Here is a 20,553-nt window from a genome sequence, read left to right on the forward strand (position 1 = left end):
ATCTCTACCAGCCTGCTTTCTGCAATGTTACAGTTGCTATGGTAACATCACAAACTCTCACTGATGGTTATCAATTCCTGTCAACATCAAGATTTTTCATATTTAATCAATTTCCTCCGCATGGTAGACAGAAATGAAAATCACAGCCCAGTGAATTTTGCATGCCTAGCTTAATATAGCTAGATGTAGAACACAAAGGGGATGATTTTGAACTGGTATTGGTTATCAGACTTCATAATTAAAACATCCCTCCCTATCCCTGAATTGTGAGATGGCTATCATCACTCACTGCCCGCTTTAACAACTCTAGCTGATTATCATCTTGGATCCCACACAATATTTTAAAAAGCCTTAATCATCAATTTACTGACGCCCCTCTCCTCTCTCCTCTTGAACCCGTTCATCCTCCAAGGTTGGAATGCCTACCACTGATGATCTATGCTCTAATTGCTAATGAGTGGATGAGGTGCTAGGAATGAGTGACAGTGATGTGCGTTAATATGTCACATTATTATCAACCCTATTTGCATGTCCCTCTGTTTGATAATGCAAGCTTTAAATTTCCTCGTCATGTCTAGCAAACAGCGCCCACGCATGATGCTTATTTTACCTGTTTGCCATACAAAAAGGGACAGACTTCATGTTAACAAAGTGTTCTATATAACACTAGCCTCTTTGATATTCTACCTTGAAACCCTAGACTGCCAGATTTAACCATGACAGACACCAAAAATGGGTGTTAGGTGTAATGCAGCATAATCATCAATTTACAGTAAAAGTGACTTGTTTCCATCCCCCCCCCCCCCACCAAAAAAAAAAAAAAAAAAATATATATATATATATATATATATATATATATATATATATATATATAATATATATATAGAGAGAGAGAGAGAGAGAGAGATGTAGTGTCACATAAATCACATTCATCTAATCACTGACTCTAATAGATTTGCCAAACCCAAATAATAGCCTGGTATAATGAGCACTGAAACAACTGTGTGAAAATTGTCAGCATACATAAACCTGCCTCTCCACCACTTACATGCACATCTTAAAGGGATGGTATAGTGTTGGTTGAGATGGGGATTCAGGTTGTAACTTTTTGTGACCTTTAAATAAAAACCACTTACATGTGTATGAAATATTAAAGAACACACAGTCTCAATTGATTTAAAAGTTTGCTTGATGAAAAACAGTTTTGAAATGGCTGGGATATCTAAAACAAAGAAAAACAAAGTGGTCCTTATAAAAGGTGGGACTCACAGAACCACTTCATTTTTAGATATCTCAGCCATTTCACAACCTATTTTCCTCAAAAAACTTTTGCAAGTAATTCCTCTTTTGCATAGTCTTCAACATCTTAATAAAATATTGTTCTGACAACTCACCTTCACAGATAACCCCTTCATACTGCTCAGTGCAGTCACATGTTACCCGCACTCCCTGGCCCTCATTGATACAACGTCCTCCGTGGAGGCATGGGCTTCCATCTGCACAGTTTTTATATCCTGTAAGAGAGACAGACAGGCAGACACACAGTCAGACAGACAGACAGACACACAGTCAGACAGACAGACAGATGGAGGCAAAAACAGGGGAGACAGAAACAGAGGAGTAGAGAGAGGAATAGAAATAGAAAAAGAAAAAGAGAGGAGAGGTATATACAAAGAAAGAAGGGGAGATGTATACATATATAATAGAGAGAGAGAGAGAGAGAAGGGGAGATATATATACATATATATACACATAGTGAGGAGAGATATATAAACAGAGAGAAGGGGGAGAGATAATATATATATACAGAGAGAAGGGGGAGAGATAATATATATAGAGAGAGAGAATGGGGAGAGATGAGAAGGGGGAGATATACAAACATAGAGAGAGAGGAAGAGACATATTTTTTACATAGAGAAAAGGAGAGAGATATTATACACACAGAGAGAAGGGGGGGGGACATATGCATAGAGAGAAGGGGAAAGATATAATCATACATAGATAAAAGGGGTGAGATATATAATACGCAGAGAGAAGGGGTGAGATATATACATATAGAGAAGTGGAGAGATATACATGGAAAGAGGAGGAGAGATATATACATAAAGAAAAGGAGAGAGAGATATGATACACAGAGAGAAGGGGGAGAGATATATACATAGAGAGAAGGGGAGAGATATATACATAGAGAGAAGGGGTGAGATATATACGTAGAGAGGAGGGGGTGAGATATATAAACATAGAGAGAAGGGGAGAGATACATAGAGAAAAGGAGAGAGATATATACATAGAGAGAAGGGGAGAGATATATACATTGAGAGAAGGGGAGAGATATATACATTGAGAGAAGGGGAGAGATGTATACATAGAGAGAAGGGGGAGATATATATATATACATAGAGAGAAGGGAGAGAGATATATACATAGAAAGAAGGGGAGAGATTTATATATAGAGAGATATATATACAAGAGAAGGAGGAGAGACATATACATTGCGAGGAAGGGAGAGACATATACATAGTGACAAGGGGAGAGATACAAAGAGAGAGAGGGGGAGAGGGAGAGATAAAAGAGAGATAGTAAGAGCAACCGTACAGCAGTTCAAAATGTTATGATATCTGCCCATGGTTCTGTCCGTTTGTGTGCTGTGAATGCTGGTTGGTATTTAAAGCCCTATAGTGTTGTACACACTGTCCCAAGTCCCTGCACAGAAAGAGTTAACCATGTCCAGGAGGTCAGAATTATAATGTATAAAAAAAAAATAAAATTATCCACCACTGTCACTATTTTTAGATATCATAACATTTTGAACTGCTTTCTATGCTTCATGTCTGAATAGAACTCCAAATGAGTGAAATACTGTCACATTCCTTTCAAATCCTGTAATATTTATTAGCTGTGATATGGAATCTATCAAGTACTATAAGCCTCATGATTGTACTGTAAAAATGGAAATTTTCGGGCATTCCGTGCAACCAGAAACTAGCCCGAAAATAAAAGCATGTATGCAAATATTTTTGCTTACCATATGTTCAAGTAGTTGATTTCTTCACTGCACAGAATTAAAAACATGCAAAACTCTTCTTACCTGGCTGAGCACGTAAATTAATATCCACTTTTACAGTATTGGATGATTGATCTGAAAATCAGACTTGCCGAACAGGTCACAAAAAAAAAAAACAAACATGTGATATATTTGTGATTACTTGCCTGATTCCCGTTTCATGAAAGTTTTCAGCTGTGAAAAATTATTAGTTTCTGACAACTGCCACCGTAACAGTCAGTGATCAGAGCTTCTCAGCCAATCAAAATTAAGGATTTTCCTGAAATTGTCAGAGACTGACAACTTGTCAGGGTTGACAACTTTCATGAAATAGTCCCAAGTACATCATAGAAAAAAAGCCTGTAGGAGGGGTTTACCTCTTTAGCCTTTTCAGTACCATGGACTTTGGACATTATATATCATCGCTGGGGTGACAAGATCTTGTATCTGCAATTTTGGTGAAAATGGCTTTTTTGGATTAATGGTCAAATAATGGGTTAAGTGATGTTCTGTCCAAATAAAAACTGTCTTACTCCAAGAATGAAGCCACCACGGCATGTCAAAGGAAAGGCTATCCCATTCGCCACATTGCTTTGGCCGCCATGTTTTTTGGCTCTCCTGAACATTTGACATTTTGTAGATACGAGGTCTTGTCGTCCCAGCGACGATATGCTATTTTCACTCAAAGCACACAAAGGGTTAATTACTTACTCTCACAGAATGCTCCTCTGAGGAAGGGCTCACAGTCACAGTAAACTTGATCAATGGTTTCCTGGACACAGGATCCATTATTGCACAGCCTCTCAGAGCACGTATCGTAATTCCGCAAATCTATGGGAGCAAAAGAAGCCTACGCATGTCACAGCCTGGGCCAGTCAAGAAATTGATGACTTGTATGGCAATACCAACATTAAATGACAATGATAATGATGATGACGGTTAATGGTAGTAGCAATGATGGCAATGACTGATTATTTTTAGACATGACTTGAGGCAGACAAGCTATACAAGCACATGATGTAATATTCATGTCTGATATTGCTCAGAATGTTCTGATGAAATAATGTACTAATAAAAGCCCATTATACAAGATGCAGATGAAAGATAGAGATTTTGTCACTGATGATGGCTGTTTATGAAACACAAATGAGCAATTCTGTAGGCAGCAATGCAGCATGACATTCTTCTAGATCACAGTGGCTTTATAAACAGTTTGAGAAAGTCTTCCATGGAAGATAATCATCCAAAGTTTTGAAGTGGTGGAAAAGGGAAAATGTTACTGACAGGAGTGTTGGGCTCAAGAACACAAATATTTTGTCTTTGATAATGGCTGATTATGAACACAAATGAAATATTTTGCAGGCTAAGATGCAACTTGCAAGTTCCATTAGACCATGGTGGAATTAAAAAGGCCTGCTTTGTGTAGATTTCGAGAAAGTCTTTCATGGAGAATACTCATCCAAAAGTTGTAAGTGTCAGAAAAGGAGGACAACACTTAAATAGAATTGTTTGTTAAGGAAACAAAAAGTGTTTGTTACTGAAAAGGACTGATTATAATGAAACACAAAGGAAAATTTCTGCAGGCAATAATAAAACTTTTTGTAGATAGTCATCCCAAGAATGAAAGAGGTGAAAAAAGTGGAGAACAGTGCTGAGACAGAAATGTTGGTCAAAGAAACACAGTATTCTATTATAGATAAGGGCTGATTATAAAAGACAAAAGTTTTAATCTAGGTACTGATGCAACATGGAGAGCCAACAGACCATGAGAAAAAAAAAGTTTCACAGATTAAGACAGTTTTCATGGTAGACTTTTATTCAAAGTTAAAAAGTGGGGGAAATGGAGCATGGTGCTTAGTACATTGTTGGTGAGGAACAGTTTATTATTTCAAAGATTTATTTTTCTCAGGCTTTATAAATCCAAAAGTGAAATAAGCTTCCTTACTCCAAAGGTCCTGTATTCTATTTTAGGTTCATTCTACCAAAAATGAAATGAAGTCCATTATTCCAATGGTTTGATAATATGAATGTGAAATAAGGTCTATTTCAAAGGTTCCTTGATCCAAATATAAAAAAAAAATACTCCCCCCCCCCCAAAAAAAAAGAGAAAAAATTAAGGTTCGTAATTCATTTATATGCACCTAACTTTTAATTTCCGGATGTTATTATTACAACTTTTTTTTTCCCAACATAGCACGTACTCACATTTACAAAATCTGCCAGTAAAGGCAGGTCTGCAGTTACAGCTCACAACACCACCACTAGACGAACAAGTTCCTCCATTCATACAGGGGTCACTGTTACAAGGGTCCTCACCGACCGGAGCTGCCGGACCGACAGGACGGGGACAGGAAATGACAGTGATGATCGAGAGATAAAGGCACATACAATTTTTTCATAGAGATGTAGAAATGTAGGTGGAAAAAAAGACCTAATATTGAGAGATAAGAACACAGTACTCTGGGTAGAGGAGATACAGTGAAACTATTAACCCTACGCTTTTCATTCATCCCTGGGTGGCAAGCTAGAGATTAGGTATGCATTAAAAAGCATGGGTGATGACTTGGGATGCACAGAGGACCATATTTCCAGGGAGAGCACAGCCTCAATGTACTCCATGATTAGTTCCAGGTCAGTTGAGCTTTTTAGTAGGTAGGTGGATGTTAATCAAGGTAAAATTTCATGTGCCCTATACATCACACATATAAATGTACTCACATTCACAAAATGTGCCAGTGAAGTCATTTCTGCAATAACAGCTCAACATACCACCACTGGATATACAGGATCCTCCATTCATACAGGGGTTACTGTTACATGGGTCTTCACCTACTGAAGCTGCCAGTTTGCAAAGCAATGGAAAGCAAGAATGGTGGTAAACTATGATGGCAGATGCAATTTTTCAAAGCAATGAATTCAGGGATGCAGGTGGAATAAGAAATGATGTCTTCAGTCTTCAGAAGAATCAAGAATAAAGCATTCTGTGTAGAAGCTATGGATTCAAGTTGAAGAATTCCCTTGGTGAGTAGCACTTCTGCTGTCTAGTTGGACCCTCATTCGGTTTGGATGCTTAGAGGACAAGTTCACCTTCATAAACATAAGGATTGAGAGAATGCAGCAATATTAGTAGAACACATCAGTGAAAGTTTGAGGAAAATTGGACAATCGATGCAAAAGTTATGAATTTTTAAAATGTTTGTGTTGGAACCGCTGGATGAGGAGACTACTAAGGCTCGTGATGTCATATGAGTACAACAGTATAAAGAAAATGTACAGAAAATTAAACATATTTTCACTTTTTTCGCATAATAAAAGAGCACTTGACTTGCCTCTTTCTCATGTGACATCATACATTGCAGTAGTCTTCTCATCCAGCAGTGACTGCACAAAAACTTCAAAAATTCATAACTTTTGAACGGATTGTCCAATTTTCCTCAAACTTTCAATGATGTGTTCTACTAATATTGCTACATTCTCTCAATCCTTATGTTAATGAAGGTGAACTTGTCCTTTAAGGTAGCCAAGCAAGCTTGTGGATCAATAGAGGATATTCACAGAATAGGAAAGTTGTCACTATAGCAATTAGATCTAACATGTCACTGATTACCAATCAAGGTAAGTCTTTAAGATGTCTCAGGTCAGCCGTACAGATGCTGCAGAACCATTCATTAAAAATTTGAATGAATCAAGGAGAAAAATTGTTTTTACTAAAACTACTGAGGGCTGGAAGCACAAAACATCATGTCAGCAAGATCTTGTCGTTCATGGAAGGCAATGAGGTTACAAATGTTACATAGACTTCTGAGCAATGTCAGGGATTGACACTATTCAGGGCTTATGATGGATTGTGAGGTATTATGTTTTCAGGGCAAGTATAGCCTCAAGATACAGAATTTTCATGATCCATGGCAAGCAAAGCTTGTATGATGATAGAACTAAAGCAAGGAATATGTGCAAAAAATGTACATTCCTACATCGCTCACATACTCACATTCACAAAACGTGCCAGTGAAGTCATTTCTGCAATAACAGCTCAACACACCACCACTGGATATACAGGATCCTCCATTCATACAGGGGTGACTGTTACAAGGATCTTCTGAAACTACTGAAGCTGCCAGTTTGCAAAGCAATGGAAAGCAAGAATGATGATAAGTGATGATTGAAGATACAATTTTCAGAGCAATGAAGGAATGCAAGAAGAAACAATGTCTTCTGATAGAGCATTCTGGGTAAAGATGATGAATGCACATCTAATATTTTCTTTACTGAGGAGAATTCTGCTGTCTTGGTTGGTACCCTCCAGTTCGGCAATGTATAGGTACTTGTAAGGCAGCAAGCAAACAAGTGGATATAAGACACATTAAAAGAATAGAGAAGATAGCTCTGCTGTAGGGAAACACATGTTGTTGTTGTTGTTGTTGTTGTTGTTGTTCATTTTCCATCTGTGAAGATGGCTGGATAGCCCATATTCAGCTACACTAAGCTGGTCTTCCATGGGGTCCAGTTGGATGTGGGGTGGGACCACTTCACCGGGTTAGACACCCTGCTCTTTGCGATGAATGAATGAAGCGGGATCTTTTACATGCATGAGTTGTTACTCTCTCATACACGGGACCTCCATTTTATGTCCTATCTGAGTGTTTTGCCTCCTGCCAGAGGGGACGGTATGTTTACACACAACATTGCTCAGTCCAGACTCGGGTTCGAACCCGGGCCGCGTGATCGTGAGGCAGACGCGCTACCGACTGAGCCAACTCACCGCCCTTGTCACTGATCATGATCTAGGTCTAGCAAGTCTTTGCGATGTCCCAAGTCAGTTGTAAGGATGTTGGGGAAACAATCATGTAAAATTTGAATACATTGAGGAGAACAAAAAAAAAAAATTATGTTTTCAACAAATTGCAATGAGTTGGAAGAGAGGAACATCATGTCTGCAATCTGAATTTATCATTTACGGAAGTCAATGCAGTGATGAATATGTTGTGCAAACATATTCATTCAAAATGCAAATTATGCAATCCAAGACCGCCTCATATTAAAAAAAAGAACATACATGTACATGTCTATGTAATAATTCAAAGTCTATGATACTCCAACTATATAAACTAAGGTACATAGTATTCGTCAGATTATAAGCCTATAGTATTACACTGCATATCATGGACCACTGAATGGATGGTCTTTGATACTCTTGGTAAACATTAATCTGGTTTTGGGTTTTTTTTATCCTGTCTGTTTATCTCCACATCAAACCAGACTGTTCTTCTGAGTCATACCAATAGATTCTACCGTTTCTTTACCAACTCAAGGTGTGTGGGTTTCATGCGACCACACCTACAATAAATCATTTATTAACTGAAATTCTTTGTCCCTAGCTATAAAATATCTCATTACCCAAACTCCTATTCCTTAAATGAAACAAATTAACTTAACCCACATCTCACAAAAGCTCTAAAATGTAACAAAAGTTCTCTACTGCTCAAAAAAAAATTGTCATCACAGTGCAATTTCCACATTCCAACAAAATATTTTGTTACCCTTTTTGAGAGTAAACCTTCGGCGCAACAGGGAAAAAATAATTACTCTGCACAGAAGTTCAGAAAGGAATATGTTTTTGTGGCTCTGCCACGAAAACATATTATGTGATAGCAGTCCTCTGGATCAGTAACTTTTAACAATACACAGACTTTTTTGTCACTGGCGGTTCATGGTACAGTGAGGATGAATATATTACAATTTGTGTGTGTGTGTGTGTGTGTGTTTGCACTTTTTGTGGTTTATCTGTGTGTGCTTGTGTGTGAGTGTTCTGCAGCCACATCAATAAAAGCATTGAAAGTAGATCACCAGAAATCTAACATCACCGCCTGTGAAATTCCATTCCAACAATAGTGAGTGCGAGTCAAGGGCTATATGTGACCCGCTACAACAAAAGGATCCTAAAGTCGCTGACGGGTGAGCCAAGCATGGTCCAGAAAAATGCTATTTTCAGGCCTTTTCTTTGATCATTTAGCTTCGAAATTTCGGCAGATGATAGAAGATGCATTAGTCTACAAAATTATGTAAAAGCAGAAATCCGAACATTTTGACAGATTTTGGTGATCAGACTTCAAACTCGATTTTCTCGGCTCACCCGTCAGCGACTTTAGGATCCTTTTTTTGTAGCGGGTCACATATATATGTACATGCACTACACTCTGCCATTAACTGGCTTTGGAAGTGTGATAAACTTTGCAATACGGTACCCCATGTGTACATGTACATGAGACATGCTCATGCAGTTATGGTGTGCAATCGACTAGAATTTGATAAGAAACTAACTAGGGAGATACTTAAAAGAAATCACTTTTGAATAGTGTGCAGATGTACATGTATGCAAACACAGCCAACATGTACAGTATACACACACACATAAGCACACATAAATATGCACTAACTGCTCAAAGGAAACATGTACACAAATATGCATCATAAGCTTCAGAAAAAGAGCAAGAAGTATAATATCTATCCTTCCTTATTTTTCTATGTATCAATTAAGTCATGGTATTTCTTTTTCAGTATTGTCTTACACGTATTTGCGTATGAAGACAACTTTATGATGTGAATGGAAAAATGTACCAGCTACAGAGCCTTAAAGACCCAGAAGCACAGAAATATGATTCAGCGGGAATTGGGATGGCCCAACTCAGATATATCAGAGAATGCCCATAGCAATGATTTTACAGTTGACTTTATCACTGATCTTTGAAATGTGAGTACACAAACAGCCAAAGAATTCAACTGGAGTTGACTGTTACCATGGCAATGAGCATTACAGTATGCATTGATGCACATCTATAATGTATTTACTGACACATACTCAATGATTTTCAAGTGGACCCCAGTGATGGGGAGTGAATGAACTGGGCCATCCATTATAATCCAATATTAATGAAATGAACGTAGATGCAAAAACACAAATACAGTGTCACACACACACACACTAACAAACACACATATTGTGTATGATACATAATCTTGAGTACTCACATTCACAGTATGGGCCAGTAAAAGGTTGAGCACAAATGCATGTTCCATTTCTCATGGGGTCACATGTTCCCCCATTCTGGCAAGGTGGATTAGTGTTAACCTCACAGAGATTTATATCTGTTCACAAAAAGCAATAAATGGTAACGAAAAACAATCATTCAAAGAGAATGTGGAATCTAATCCAACATCACTTCAGATTAGACATTATTTCATACATGTAGTTTCACTTGCATGATATATATTCAATATCACACAAACGATATTTGGCACATGGGACCGTGCAGCTAAGATTTTCTTCAAAATGGAAATCATTTGTTCAATAATGCCTTTAGGTACATACAAATAATTTGCACATGAACAATTACATTTTATGATTTAAGTGTCCAGGAAATAAGAAGAGTAAAATGCTGCATAGTGACATAATGAAGACTTTGTTCGCAAAAACCGATAAGTCCATATTTGCCAAATGGAGATATTTGTGGTCAAGGAAAAAAATGTAAAGGTCAAGGAAAATATAGAGAATATAAGAAAATTTTTGCTTCTTTTAACCATAACTTAAAAAATGTACCTTTATATGTAGTGACCAATATATCATTTAAAAGGTATTATTTTGACAGAGACCGCACTTCAAACTCGTCAAAAATGGACTTATCGGTTTTTGCGAACAAACTCTTCATATATAATGTTCTACCTTGTATAATATTTGAAGCAAAATCTCTTGGAACAATATACCACCAATACTCAGTTCTGTCAATTTTGCAATTACAATAGATTGGTGTCATTCAATTCATCACAGGAAATACATATAATCAATTCAAACAAATGTCAGGATCGACAACCTACAATAAATTTGGATCTCTGACACTTCATCAAAAAGGAACTTACAGTGTAATGATATTGCACTTAGTTGTAACTTATTGACACACTCAATTTGGTGGAAAGCAAATCGACTGGTGGGTTTGTATGCCTAGCGCACAGGCGCACTCACTTTTTCCCCATCAATGACCTTGTATCAGGGCAAATCTGATACTCCATTAGCCACTCAGGACTGTTAATAATACCACGCTGATTAGTACATGTAGGCCTTATACATTATGACTGTATGGCACCAGCATGTACATCAACTGAGTATGCAAAGGAAATTCAGGTTTATTATCAGTCTGAAGAACTTACACTGCGCTTTTAAAAAACTGCTGTTAATTTGCTCTACAAAAGGAGGCAGCACTCTCCGTCTTTGTTTACATACAGACATTTATGTTCGCAAGGCATCAGATATTTCATAATCTCATCTCATTTGCTGTCATTAAGGCCATAATCTGCTGCATTTTTTTTCTTACCCAGGCAGAGGAGCCTATAAAGTTAATACCTACAAGGGATGTATTACAACTATTAAATTTCAATTGGCAAATGTTTGAAATATTACAGTTGTACATGACATTAATCACCACGCACTTCAGAGATACAGTACTTCACATGTCATAGTAATCTAAGTGATGTCTCAACATGTATCATGGTCAGAGGTGGCATAAGCAAAAAAATAAAAAAGAAATAAAAACAACAACTCAGGGCACTTTGCTACCACATTCACACAAATGCAATAAAGAATATACTGGCAAAGACGAGACGGTGCATTTTCAATTCATGAGATAAACAAGAACACAAATAAAGATTTATCTATGACATACAACAATGGTTTTACCCTTGATCAAACTGCAATAAAAAAAAATCTAATAACTCACAAAACAATGCAACTGAAGGGGCAAAAAAAAAGCACCATACATTTTAGCACTACTATATACTGAATGTCATAGGTCACACAAAATCAACCTCATGAAGAGTTCAAAATGTGTTCCTTGTCATCAGTGTCTCAAAAAAAGAGCTTTAGCTCAGTCTGCATTTTAGTTGCATCCAGTAGAATCAGTTAACACAGATCAATTCAAGAAACTGTTGAAAACCTCTTTGTTCAAAATATAAGATCTCTTTATGGCTTTGACTTAATTTTACTGCATATGTACTACAGCTGGGTAAGTAATAGGACAAGTTTAATGTCATTGTTTGTTCCATTTGTTATGTTCTTTCTCTCTTTTGCTTACGGACTGTCAATATCATTGATTTCTTGTATTTTTATTAAAGTTCTTGAAGCACTATGATTCATTGTCAGAACAAGCACTATATGAACATTGGTTATTATCAGTATTGTTAGTTACTTCCTAATTATAAAGTGGTTGGCTGTGAAACAAAAGGCCTAATGTGAGAAAGAATTCTGGCAGAAATACAAAATGTATGTGTACACATTTGTTTTGTTTTGTTTTTTATGTAACTTGACTAGGGTGTGTCAATTGATTGGGCTTAGCTTAAATTTTGTGGCCTTACATGTATGTTTTAATTACAGAGAAATGGTGTCCAAGGGATGAAAAAGCTTGGAGATATACTGTACAATGTATGTCAAGCTAATACAAATGACTTTTCTCATCTGTTAAATGAAAACTGACTACTCACACAATCACTTCAATTCACACTTTCAACAAACACAGAGTCAGGGGAAAAAAAGAACAAGTGCATTATCTCTTGGATGAATAGAAAAAAAGAAATATATATAATATATACAGACCTGTGCATATTGCATACATACACACAGCACATAGAATTTAAAACATCAATTAGAAAATTTTTGTACAGGAATGTAACAAATTGCAATCACAGCAATCTACGATCACATCATGCAAAACTATTTAACTAAAAGCACAAAAACAGATACAAATATATTTATCACATGATAGCAAAATACTGGTGCTCCTAAAACATGCTACATGTATGTACACATGAAATGCAATGAAATACATGAAATCATGCAATTTGAACACAATAAACTACAGAAACAAAAGGGAACACTGAACATCAAACACACAGTATACATATTTAACTTAAAAATCACTGCATTTATTTCTGATACATGTTTATTTTCAGAGTAACAGAGGAGTCACAGAGGTAACAATGAAATTGTGTCACAGTTGGTTGACAAAAAATAAGAGGTATTATACCCATAAAAAAATGAAACGATGCTTTATTGTAAAGACTGTTCCAGATGAATAACTTTGGAAATTGTGTGCGATATATGAAGAGTTTGTTTGCAAAAACCGATAAGTCCATATTTGCCAAATGGAGATTTTGCGATTAAAGGTCAAGAAAAATAAAGAGAATAATAAGAAAATGTTTGCTTCTTTTGACCATAACAAGAAATATACCTGTATATGTAGTGACCAGTATATCATTTAAAAGGTATTATTTTGTACTTTATGACAGAGATCGTACTTCAAAATCTTCAAAAATGGACTTATCGGTTTTTGCAAACAAACCCTTCATATACACAAGCCAATTCTAGGTCGAACATACAATTGTAAAGTAAGAAATTCAAGTATGACATGTTTGATAACTACATAATTATCTAGAGGCCAACACAGATTCACTAAGACAGTGAAAAACAAACAAACAAAGGTCTAGTCAGAGACTTTAGAATATTTTTGTCATCAAGATTTCAAGCAAATATTAAAAGCAAACAATTACGAAAACAGCAAATTCAAGATTCAAAGATCCACATTCATTTTTATTTCCATCAAATAAACAGATAAATGTACTATGTATATTAATGCAAAGGATATTTGTAATAATTGCAAAATGTGATTACCAAAGAATATGTGAAGAAAATGAGTTACAGATTAAGAAAACACAATTTTATTTTATATGCATATAATACAATTAAGGATGGGGATGGAAATGGAGGGTCCCAATAAGAAGCAAAGCTTGTTTGATGTGGGACCGTCAGAAAATACACATGACAGCGAATAATGAATTAAGCAACAAATCGATATAAAACAAAATAAAACGGACCAATATCAACTGACATGAAATCAAATTGGGAAGGAAAAAATACAGTCCTCAGGGGAAAATGTAAATAAAAGAATAAAATCGAACATATGCAACATCATCCGTCATGGCAACAAACAAAGTACAAGCAGATCACTGCTTCACAATGAAAAAAAGGTACATATATATATATATATATATATATGCATGGGATTGTACTGCATAGACTATACAAAATTTTGAAAGAATACCATAAGACAGTCACACCCATCTATAAAGACCAATCTTGTGATAAACATGTAAACTTTAAAAGTGCCATGAGCACCAAAAGGTGGACCTGTGCGCTACACAAGACAATTAGCAGCCAATATTAATGTTATCATTATTGTTGTTATTATCATTATTGTTTTTATCGTCATCATTATTATTATTATCATTACTATTATTATTATCATTATTATTATTATTATCATTAATATTCATGAATAAAGGTTTGAAAAAAAACCAATAATGAAATCTAAGGAGGTAGTAATTACTAAGGTCTACCCTTTAATTTGTGAAACTTTTTGTTTCCAGTGTCGGCAGTATTTCCAGGGCAAAGTTCATCAGGATATCTGACATCATTTTTCAGTTTGTCTGAAATAGCAACACCTGATAGCAATTTTCGAAGTTGCAGTACAGGAGTTTTGCAATGTGATAAATCTATTGCCTTTGATGTATACCAGGCAGGTTGAAATACTAACTTCAGTTGCACCACCAAGTTTCTTACATGTAATTTATATTCCAAAGCGACATTTTCTACATATATCACTTGTTTTATCATCTAAAGACAAAAAAAAAAAATGCTGAATTAGTGTCTTGCTACTGGATTGATATGACATGAATAGTGTCAAAAGAGCTTATTATTGCAGAATCTTTCATGATATTAGAGTCCTTTTGATCAAAGCCACTCAAAGAAGACTGTTAGAATTTCTTTCATCTACAGTGTACATATACTCCATTACTATGATTACAGCTCATATACAGCTTCCACCAGTTTCCCTTAGGCCCTATACTGCGTCCCAACTAATGCAAGCAAAATAACATTTCAACCACTGACTTGATGGAACCTGGTGTGATAAAGATAGGGTATCAACATATTATTTAAGCGGTAAAAAAAAAAGGGAAAAAATGCCACTTTTGTGATCAATGGTCCAATATACACTGTATCAAAAATGACATTTTAATTTATGAATAACAAGTACATGGTAACTTGTCTTAGGAAAAAAAAACACAAAAAAAAAACTTTTATGAGCAATACTGATGAACATTACACTAAACAAGTTTTGACACTGATCTTGACCAGAAAGAACTAAATCAAATATCCCTGTGGTCTCTAAAGAGAGTCAGACACCATAAAGGGTTTTAATGTATGTGGAATAAACATTCCAGGGTTTTTTTATAAAGATGTTCTTAAAGTTACGAATGACTTAAGAACAACTGGAACATGTTCTGATGTGCTATACTTATCAGAATTTCAATAATTCGGCACAAGAACAGATCACTAGTTGTTCTTAAGTGGTTCATAACTTTAAGAACAGCTTTATGAAACACTCCCCTGGTTCTGTGTCAGCCGAGATATGGCAGAATTCTCCAGTCCACGGAGCAGGACAAATGCACATCAAGTGGTTCACCATGTCCTCAATACATGTACCACCATGCAGGCAGGGAGAAGAGGCACAGCTTGTCACTCCTGTTAAAAGGTGTTCCACCATTCAAGAGAAAAGTCAGATGGTATATAAGGAGAGAATTCATAACCAGTCATACATCTACCTTCTGAGCTCTCTTGTCATTATTGTTTTTTTGTTTTGTTTTTCGAAGGACAACTCCAGCCCATAACAACTTTGATTTGTACAAATTGGGTACATTCATGCAGATGGACCTGCAAATGTTTTTGAACATAATTTAGTGAAGTGGTAATAAACAGGTCTGGAATTAAAGAAGATCAAGAGAAAAGTCAGAGGACAAAATTTATGCAAATGTATTCACCCACATAAGCTTTCACTGGGTGCAGCTGACACACACTGTATCACCTATTTCAAGCAAGTGGAACTTTTTAAGAATTTCTTAAAGTTTATTGCCAACTTTGATGAAAAGTCTGTTACCAATTTGTTCATTCTGTTCTTGTTTCATTCATCACATTCTTTATGTACAGTACATACATCAATCTATTCACCTATCCATTCATCAATCCCATCAAATGATAAAGCTAAAAAGGTTTAAGTAAAGATCCTTCTTGGGCAATGAAGTTAAAAGAATAACAGGACATGCTGTCAGCATGAAAGTGATTTAGTGCTTCTGCAAGATATTCAAAGAGCATTTCATTTAACTTGTGTGAATGTATTTTCTCATGAAAAAATGGGAGCCAGTGAGAGGGGCACAAAAAAGCACATAATTCTGAGACAGACACTTGTATTACAAATGCATACAAAATTTGGCTTCACTCCAGATGCACTAGGGTGAATGGGGGCCATGATGTAAGAGTCCACTCAGTCATCTATTAGTGTCATTATAGTGAATTACACAGACCATATAATTCTGGCTTGCACAAATTTGTACATCTACTTAGTCAAATCGATGACCTCATGCTAATTAATGCGTAAGTTGAATGGTGTATTAAATGTTGTAGTGAGAAAATAACATATGGCAGTTCTTACTGGATTCAACTTTAACGCTGGAACTCAACACAAAATAAACAGGTGTAGCACTTAACCCTTTTGCAACTACCTCATGTAACATCTTATGGACTTATAAATCACTTCGATAATTTTCCACAAGACAGAAAGAGTTAAAGAAAATCATATCATTGTGTTTACACAGGAAGGATATGGCATTCTATGCATTATTCCATTGCTATACAAAATTTAAATACTAAAATTTAGATTTAACAAAATTTGAATTATTTTTTATTTAAATAATTTCTAGATTTGATAAAATTTACATGTAAATACATAACAGCTTCTATACAATCTATCTCATCTGCTGAGTCCTATAAACAGGCATGAAGGTTAGGGTTTTTCCTTTACAAATGGGTTCTTAAATCTCTTCACTTTTTAAGGACAAAAGAAATTGGGCTTTGATCATCTGATTGTCAGATATTCATTTATCCATATCCATAATATTTCCACTGATCACAGCATCTAAATCATCACAGAGACATTATACATGCAGGGAAGGGTTTTTATTTTTTATTTTTAATAATCTAAATTTTGCATACTGATTGAAATAGATTACTTACCTTTAAACGTTAAAGTGTAATACCTATTTTTGGCATAGACTGCTTTTAATTGTTATTGTGTGTGTACATTGTATATCTATGGGTGTGTGCATCTTCATATTTTCCTACAGTGTATATCCCCACCCCACCCCCCACCCTACACACACCTTTCAAACACAGTATGAATACCAAATATCAACTGCCTCTTAGAGAAAGTTACAATGTAGGCCTAAAGTTGTGGATCAGGCACAACATTACAAATCTAGCCTGTTCAGAGTAAGACCTACATAATTAATTACATATGTACAGGGGTAGATCCAGGAATTCCATAAAGGGGAGGCAGATTTAGAAAACTAAGGGGGAGCAAGGGGGCGCACACACTCCCCCCCCCCCCCATTTTTTTTTTCTTTTGTTTTAACAAAAAATAAAGAGGGGGCGTACACCCAGTGTGCCCCATTCTGGATCCGCCACTGATGTATACACAATGTAACATCCCAATAGAACATGAAATATGATGAAACTACAGCAAGAATGAAGGATTTCAAGTCTTTTATACCTAGCGAGCAATGGGGACCCCCAAAGCCAAGACGACACACGCAGGAATATGTGACCTGCTACAACAAAATGATCCTAAAGTCGGTGGAGGTCGATTATTTGAAAATTGCATGATATAATCCCCTAATCTTTCTGCTTTAAATTGATTCATTGTATATAACACATTTTATAAAAATTATCGGCTGCGGAGATATCGATGTTTAAAAGAGAGCATGTCGAGACGTCTGGAAAATCACTGTTTCGAGAAAAGCGCCCTAAAAGTCTTCCTTTCGACGCAATCGCGATCAAGGGACACGCAAGTCAGTTTCCACCTCTGGACAACAGAAGGTAAGCCCTAGCAACCCCCAAAGAGTTCATTCAAGCACATCAGCGTCGGCGGTCTCCTCACCAACCAATCAGTGACCAGGATGTGAGAAGCGGCTGAGCATAGCGCACCCCGCCCGCACGCACCAGTCGACTAGGCAGTGTGCGAGCTTCACGCTTCGGTTAGCAGCAAGCAGCAAACTGACCAATGAGCTCACTCTGGTCGTTGTTAGGGGCGGAACCTATCTGTGGCGCTCAATCCAAATTTTCGAACCAGTTTCTGCTTCGTTGAAACGCCAAAAAACATGGCACAGAAAAACGCTATCTTTTGGTCTTTCCTTTGATCATTTTGCTTCAAAATTTCGACAGATGATAGAAGACATGTTAGACTCCAATAATATATCAAAATCAGAAAATCGTAAGTTTTGACCAATTTTAATCCTCTGACTTCAAACTCGATTTTCACGGCTTCGACCGTGCGCGACTTTAGGACCTTTTTGTTGTAGCGGGTCACATATTCTTCTCCTTCTGGTATACACCAACCCCCATTCAGGGTGACGACACACACGGGCTGGGTGGAGGTGTGGTAGGCGTGACAGCTGAGGGCAGCAAACACATTCAACATTAATATTTCCACTAATTACAACATTATATCTCAGACACACACAGGGTAGCATGATATCGGGAACTAGTACTATAGATTATAAAGTTGATTGTGTATTTATAAAAATGCATTTCTAGCTCGCGTGCCATCACACCTATTCCTGGATAGACATATATTACTTTGAAATTCTTTTTTTTTTTTTGCACAGAATCCTTAATTCTTCCTCCCCCCTCCCCCCCCCCCAAAAAAAAAAACAACAACAACAACAAAAAACAAACAAAAACTAATGATAATAATCTTGGTACCATATCAACTGCCTGCAAAACTATTACAATGTATTCATGTTCATCTGAATAAAACAGGAAGTACAACTCATTTCAGGTGATTGAAATGATTAATCCGTTGAGGATGGACTGATTTTGCTACAACATGCATTTCCCATAGGCACTTGCCCGAGTATACTCGGGACTTGTTCTCAACGGGTTAAATTATAAAGCAGACTGATGATTTGGGTGGTGCATTAACAAACTACGTCCACTGAAATTGATTCCTTTCAATATATATTCTCTCTCTTAATTTATCAGTGGATTTTGTTTTGTTTTGTTTGTTTTGTTTTGTCTTTTTGCAGTATGATTTAAAATTTGCAGGAGCCCGTTTCATCATCAGTGACATTAACTGCCACATTTCTATGACAATTTGCTCTTCGCCAACCAGATGCAAGGATTTCAGTAGCTTGTAGCATCAATGACAACTTGTCAAGCTGATGACAAATTTTATGAAATGGGCCCCAGGAAGTACAGAAGTCATAGACAAATGTAAGGACAATGTCCCCACTGAATTGTTTATTCCTACATGTATGTAAACCGATAAAATAAAACTTTATGAATAATGTGTTCAATACATTCACAACCCTGCTCATCATTAACATTCTTAAATACATTTAGCAACTTGGTATTTATAAATGTAATTATGATGCAAATCAAGTTACGTGTGTACACATCGTAACTTACACAACACACAGCTTATTTCATTTGTTCTGGCTCATTTGAAATGGCAGACTTTGTGAAACTGATTCGGCTGTTTGACTTTTCATAGAAAATGTGCTTTGAAAACTGTACCAATAAATTTCCAAATGCCATATGAATTATATTAATGGCTAATCTCTAACACTCAACTGATAATAATTCTGAATACGAATATTTACATCATTGGATTAGCTTCAGATTTGAACTAGTCAGTTGAAGATTTGATATATCATATTCCCTTAGATTCTCTTTATGTGCACATGTTCAGTAGAAGCAGGGAGGTGAGAGGAAATCACCTGCCTGGTAGAAGACACCTTCGCACATTTCATGTCCACACAGGGGATTCCCATTCTACAGATGTCTTCTGAACTGGCAGTTTTATTTTGCTATAAAACATATCAAAATGTAGTTATAGCCCAAAAAATAAAGTGCATAAAGATATAGATATAGATATAATGATTTTGGACCCTGAATTTTACTCCTTTAGGTTCTCTTTTCAACTTTATGGCCCGAATTCACGAAGGTGGTACAAACAAAACCATGGTCTAAACCAGGGACAAAAACCATGGAGCGGCAAGTGTCAAACAGAATATTTCGTTACGAAATTGGTCATTTCGTCGACAAAATGACTGTTTCGTTAACGAAATTATCATTTCGTGGACGAAATGTTCATTTAGTTACAAAATGTTGTCATTTCTTTACAAAATGATAATTTCATCGACGAAATGACTGATTTCGTAGCGAAATATCGCATGCGACACTTGGCATTCCTTGGTTTTTGTCCATGGTTTAAACCATGGTTTCATTTGTACCACCTTCGTGAATTCGGGCCTATGTGTATACCTGCTCAGTAGAAGATACCTCTGCACATTTC

At 36.3% G+C, this 20,553-nt stretch overlaps 1 protein-coding gene across 1 annotated transcript in view; it reads right to left on the bottom strand.

The window, feature by feature from the left end:
- Positions 1 to 3,832, bottom strand: part of LOC140229779 (tyrosine kinase receptor Cad96Ca-like) — a 39,798-nt gene extending 35,966 nt beyond the window's left edge. Inside the window, exons 1-3 of the mRNA XM_072310013.1 lie at positions 3,755 to 3,832; positions 3,089 to 3,092; positions 1,395 to 1,514 (exon numbers count right to left, since the gene is read on the bottom strand). Of these exons, the coding sequence (XP_072166114.1) occupies positions 1,395 to 1,514; positions 3,089 to 3,092; positions 3,755 to 3,832 (202 nt within the window). The remainder of the gene's footprint in view (positions 1 to 1,394; positions 1,515 to 3,088; positions 3,093 to 3,754) is intronic.
- Between the last annotated feature and the right edge of the window lie 16,721 nt (positions 3,833 to 20,553).

The sequence above is a fragment of the Diadema setosum genome, chromosome 6 (genome assembly GCF_964275005.1).
Source record: "Diadema setosum chromosome 6, eeDiaSeto1, whole genome shotgun sequence".
In the NCBI taxonomy this organism is placed as follows: Eukaryota; Metazoa; Echinodermata; class Echinoidea; order Diadematoida; family Diadematidae; genus Diadema; species Diadema setosum.